The sequence below is a fragment of the Perca fluviatilis genome, chromosome 16, assembly GCF_010015445.1.
Source record: "Perca fluviatilis chromosome 16, GENO_Pfluv_1.0, whole genome shotgun sequence".
Classification (NCBI taxonomy): Eukaryota; Metazoa; Chordata; class Actinopteri; order Perciformes; family Percidae; genus Perca; species Perca fluviatilis.
Genome location: NC_053127.1, coordinates 31,885,715 through 31,891,768, shown reverse-complemented (window position 1 = coordinate 31,891,768; position 6,054 = coordinate 31,885,715). Strand labels below are relative to the sequence as shown.

The 6,054-nt window shown below is 41.7% G+C and overlaps 1 protein-coding gene across 1 annotated transcript in view; it reads left to right on the top strand.

Annotated features, from left to right (window-relative positions):
• Nucleotides 1–3,251: 3,251 nt before the first annotated feature.
• The window catches only part of kptn (kaptin (actin binding protein)), a 14,112-nt gene continuing 11,309 nt past the window's right edge, over nucleotides 3,252–6,054 (top strand). The window contains exons 1-4 of the mRNA XM_039778213.1: nucleotides 3,252–3,757; nucleotides 4,758–4,840; nucleotides 5,680–5,764; nucleotides 5,965–6,019. Of these exons, the coding sequence (XP_039634147.1) occupies nucleotides 3,556–3,757; nucleotides 4,758–4,840; nucleotides 5,680–5,764; nucleotides 5,965–6,019 (425 nt within the window). The 5' untranslated portion in view covers nucleotides 3,252–3,555. The remainder of the gene's footprint in view (nucleotides 3,758–4,757; nucleotides 4,841–5,679; nucleotides 5,765–5,964; nucleotides 6,020–6,054) is intronic.

The window sequence follows — 6,054 nt, the reverse complement described above, 5'->3', positions numbered from 1 at the left end:
ATTCCAGTGTGATTACTGACCTCCTCACAGGTGCTGCTCACAAAATGATAATTGTCTTTATTATGCTCCTGGTTGGATGTTTTCTGAGTACAAGGTAAGTCATAATCACCACAGAGGTCAGCAAATGGCAGCAGACAGCGATGGCTGCACCAATGTTCCAACATCACAAGGGCTCCCTGGTCCTCTAAAGGCCCTGACACACCAACACGATTATCGGCTGTCGGACAGTCTGGCGAGGTCGGTGACTCGAGTCTGTTCCTTGTGTTCTGTGCTGTCGTCAGTCGGAGGAGCTGTCGGCTTTTATTTGGGCCGATTTGACATGTTGAATCGGAAGGCGGGCAGGCGGACTCAATGACCAATCTGATTGGTGGAGTGCTAGCCCTTGACTAGCGAATCAGTGCACTTATGTTGAAACACATACTGGAAATGACGAGCGGGATGAGCGTGACTAGCGTGACTAGCGTCTCTCAAAATCTGACGAAAATCTTTTAAACTGACCTTTGTCGATCTGAAATGAAGACAGATTCAGAAACTACACGGCCTATTTCTCGCTTAAAATGTTTTCAGAAACACGTTTCTGTGAACTATTTTTGTCAAATACGAGATTGTATTCCGAACGAGCCGCCATTATGATCGGCTTTGAAATCCGGACCCCACGTGACGTGTTCGTCCAATCAGCTGCTGGTTTTCATGTTTTGGGTGACAATACAGATTAGCGCTGCCTGCTGTTATGGAGAAGTATTACGTCTCGCGCACGCGCAGAATGTACGCTGAAGTCGCCGTCGCTTCGGTGTGTTCTGAGGAACTTTTTGGACCTCAGGGAGACTGATCGGTCCGACTGGCTTTTCTGCCGACGGTCGGCCGTCTGGTTGGTGTGTCAGAGCCTTTACTGATGCTACAGGGAAACATAAAAAGCATACCACAATAAAGGGGTGGGTCTAGGGGGTTGGGTGATGGGGTGGGAATTTGGCACCCGACCCCCCTTGAAATATGATTGCCCCCAGTTTAGAAGTAGGAACATATTGAACTCACTGCAAAGCACTTGTTGCTGTAAGAAATAAATTGTGTATTGCACTTTATTTCTGTTCTGTTTCCTATTATCTGAAAACTGTGTACAGCACGGTTTTCTTTGTTGAAGTTTGAGGCAGGTTTATTGTGAGTGTATTGTACTTTAATTTTATACGGTTCTGTGACAAAAAACCTTCCGAGCCCTGGTCACATGACCAATTAATGTTTCCATGATGAACGACTATGTACATTTTTGCCTCAAGAGCCTATAGAAAATGTGTATTGTATTTGGATAATACAATTTGTTTAAAATGAAAACAATTGAAATGTGATGTGTTTTATTTAGCAGAATTACATTGTGTTGTTCTATCTTATCCAACATTTCCTATATTTCTAAGAAGATTTTCTATGCCCCCCCCACTTCTGACTGATTATTGGTTCCCCACTTGTGCCACCCCACTTAAAAAATCCTGCAATCGCCCGTGCTGCAATAAAGTATTGGTCCCATTGTCAGACTTCCCAATCCATTTGATGAGAAATGCCTTTTTAGAGAGAAAGGTCTGACTTCAGCGATGGGGACAACCCTTTCTGCACCACATCATTCATGAGTGTTTCTCCATGGCTGTCAAATATGTCACCACGCAATCTTTTTCCTTCCTGTCGATTCCCAATGAATCGTTATGCCTTTGGAGAGGCTGAGGATGAAAGAGGTTTCTCAGATTCACTGCAGCAGAGGAGGGGAAAGCACTGGCTGGTAAGGCGGGCATTAGGTCAAGTTTAGGCTGAGCCAAGATGACACTCGTCCCAGGCTTGGCAACACACTGAGAGCACAAGCTTCACCCAAACCCTTCTGTGACACTATTTACTTATTGACTTACTTAACACTGGGTAAGAGAAAGCCTAACAGCTGAGGAGAAAGTGATGATATTGAAAAGTGAAATAAAACGGTGCTTTTCTTCCTAATTATTTTCTCTGTTTCTTGATAAAAAGAAACGGGGGGTCTCTCTTTGTGCCTTTGCAGAAATACAAGCTGGTGGTGACCAGCAGGAGGGCAACTACAGCTTCCAACAACTTGATGAGTGACTTTTCACTGACATCTGGTGGACAAACACTATCAACCGTCTTTAATGTGACTGACAGGGCTGCAGCTATACTGCATAGGTTAGTTCAGTTTATTGGCACAAGGATATGAAGTACATACAATAGAGAAGAAAAAAAAAGAAAAAAGTAGCAATTTCAGTGCAGGAGAGGAAAGAAGCCTATTAGGCTTCCTCCCTGAATACAAATAAATAAATAAAAACTAAAAAATGATAATTACGCTACAAAAATAAATCAAGCAATACAGCAAACAAACACACATAACAGGGAAACATAACACACACAAAATATACATATTGAAAAAAATAAAGCAAGTAAAAAGACAAGGCAAACAGACAAACAAACCATAGAGGTTTAAGATGAAATGAGAAACTTCTTTAACTTATTAGCCTGTTATTCATTTTCATCTCAGTAGACAGAGTGTCTTTATTTGGATGAAGTGAGACTGGGTTATACATTTCTTTCTGTAAATAAAGGTCATGAAAGAAGAGAAGACGTGAGCAGAGATAGATGTAACCATAATAAAACTGATCTTTTGCTAAGTAAAAGTGGCAATACCACAGTGTAGAAACACTGTCACAAGTAAAAGTGCAGCATTTAAATATTACTTATGTAAAAAGTACAAAAGTATTGCCATCCAAATATGGGCTACTTAAAGTATAAAAAATGTAAAAGTACTAAAATTACAGAATGGCCAATTTCAGAATAATGTATATGATATCATGAAGTTATAATAATTGATGCATTCATGTGTATGTTACTTTAAAGAGTCAGTGCTGTGATTTGGGGTGTAACAGACGGACAGTACCGGTAGGGGGCAGGATGATGAATGTGATACCAATTTACAACATGAAGTAGGAAAGCCATGGTGCCTTTCAGAGCCCCAGGTGGGCTCGTTAGGCCGCACAGGTTTGTCCATAGAATGAATGTAACCGTATTTTAGACCCGTAGTCGTTTAATGTGAAGAATTATAATGGTTTGAACTTGAAAATGATGACCAAATTCTTTCTGTAACAGGATGAACGACGTTTGAAATCCATCAGCACTCAGCTCTACGTTTCGGCGGCAGAATTAACACTAATTGCTACATTTCCAATAAACATGAACGCACCTCCTCCAAACCCGGATGTTTTGCTTCATAACCATGACGTCCATGGCATAAAACAACGTCCATGCTTATTACAGTCCGAAATATACCAGAAACTTCGAATTTCTGTCTTTGGAATAAAATAAAAATCGTTATTACTGAATCAAGCGTTACATATAACAGTTTATCGTAAGTGTTAGCTATATTTCGAAACGAATGGCCGGACATTTCTAGTTTAATTTGAGCTAATTTACATTGAACGTGAATGGAGTTGGAGAACGGAGCAGCCACGGAACAACAATGAACACACTTCATTCTTGACATTTCTGATACAACTAGTGAGTTCGGCTTCATCCTGCAGGATGCTGCGAGAGTCGTATCCCTTCGCGGAGGACAGTTTCAGCCGCTTCCCGTCGCAGAGCAACATTTACGGACTGTGTCAGGCCGGGGAGCAAGAGCTGCTGGCGGCCACCCTCAAAGGGAAGGTGCTGTGTTTCAGATACCAGGAGCTGCAGCACAAAATCCGACCGGTGGCCAAGGAGGTTCAGTTCACCTACATCCCGGGTACTCAGCATACTAACATCTATTAAAGTACACATGGAGGTCCACAACAAACCCATATCAGAGCAGGATTCTGTGTAAACTGACTGTGAAGTTTAGTAATAGCACAGATGAGCAGGGGTCTTTAACATTTTTTAAGCCAATGACCCCTTAGTAGAAAGAGAGACGGAGCAGGGACCCCCTACTACATATATTGTATAAAATTAAATTGCATAATAAACTGGGCCTACAATAACGTGTAGGGCAGCCTAAAACCTTTATACATACATTTTTAGTGCATAGAATACTAAGCTATTACAATAATTGTTGCCATTATTTTATAAATCATGTATTAATGTTAAACGGCCCAGTGAACCCTTAGGATGAACTGTATCTGTGGATGGCTACCTTAGTGACTACCTTACCCATTAGGCCAGTAAGAATATCATCAATGTTTAACCCCGGCAGTAACTCTGACTCTGGACCCCCCCCAACCCCTCTTGAAGATCCCTGCTCTAGAATATTATAGGGATTTTTCATGATTCTGTGAACCATCAACGACATATCTTTTCCAATACACATTACATACAGGGGAATAGTAAGAACATAAATCAGTGCATGCCAGCACACTTGCTCATATATGTTCACCACATATATACAGTGGCGCAATGTAGACAAGCACACTCAAGTACTGTACTTAAGTACACATTTGAGGTACTTTAACTTGACTTGATTATTTCCATTCGATGCTGCTACTTCTGATGTTTTTTTTTCTCTACTTCTCTTTAAACTAAGACTAAAAAATCTCTGAGTGTCTTTCGCGATTTGTCTCAACCTTTCGCGAAGTGTTTATTGCGCCAGTTGATTTCACAATCGTGATTCAAAAAACAATATATTGTGCAGCCCTGTATTCTAGTCAGATTTTCTTTTAGTAATGTAGTTTTTGTAACTCTGAGTGATTTAGTCCTGAAACTTGTGCTGCAACTTGTCTTCCATACATACATACCATGTCTTCTTTATGTAGTCGATGCAGAGATTGTCTCAATTGACGCCTTCAACAAGTCTCCGCCCAAAAGAGGCCTGGTGGTGGGCATCACATTCGTAAAGGTATTTGCATGCTGTATATTGAAGTTGATATGTCATAGCATGTGTACACTCTACTGTTTGAACCCCTCTCCTCTGGCAGGAAGCTGTGGTTCATGCTCAATAACCCTAACCCTAACCCTAACCATTGCCTAATCCTAGTGCCTTCCAGGCAGCGCTGCCGATGTTAGGGGCTTAAAACACCGAACGCAGTGGTCCATCAGGACTCTGCAGTCAGCCTCATCAACAAGGCCCCGGCCCCCCCACTGACACTGACTCCTAACACTGCCACCCCCCACCCCTAGCCACTACACTTGCACTAACCTTCATCCTGGACTTTACATCTGCCCATTGCATATACTATATATTCTTTGCACATTTTGCACTCAACCCTGTCAGCCTTTTTCTTATGCAACTGTTACTTTGTACAAACACCAATTCCAATGAAGTTGGGATGTTGTGTAAAACGTAAATAAAAACAGAATACAATTATTTGCAAGTCATTTTCAACCTATATTCAATTAACTACACTACAAAGACAAATATTCACTCATTTTGAATTTGATGCCTGCCACACGCTCCAAAAAAGCTGGGACAGGGTCATGCTTACCACTGTGTTACATCACCTTTCCTTATAAGATTTAATTAATTGTTGAAGCTTTGTAGGTGGAATTCTTCGCCTCCATATTTAATATTTAATATGTTTGTTTGTTTGTTTGTTTGTTTATCTATGCACCTTTCACCAAGGCAAATTCCTCATAAATGTACTTATTGTGGCAATAAAACCATTTCTGATTTCTATAAGGGTTGTAAAAACGTTCTACATTATAGAAGCATTGTTGGTAACGGCTGAACTCCTGCAGGACTCTGGTGACAAAGCCACGCCGTTCCTGAACATCTACTGTGACTACGAGCCGGGCTCAGAGTTCAACCTCGAGTCTATTGCACGTGAGTGAAGCCGTGTCCTGAAGCGTACACTGCTTACTCTAACAGATGTTTCCCACATGCTGATGTTGGTGTGTGTGTGTGTGTGTGTGGGTGTGGGTGTGGGTGTGTGTGTGTGTGTGTGTGTGTGTGTGTGTGTGTGTGTGTGTGTGTGTGTGTGTGTGTGTTTGTGTGTGTGTGTCTGTGTGTCTCTCTCTGGACAGAGAGCTGCCTGAATCTGGAGCTGCAGTTCACGCCCTTTCACCTGTACCACTCAGAGTAAGTTTGTGAACGATACACTCAACTCACAATTT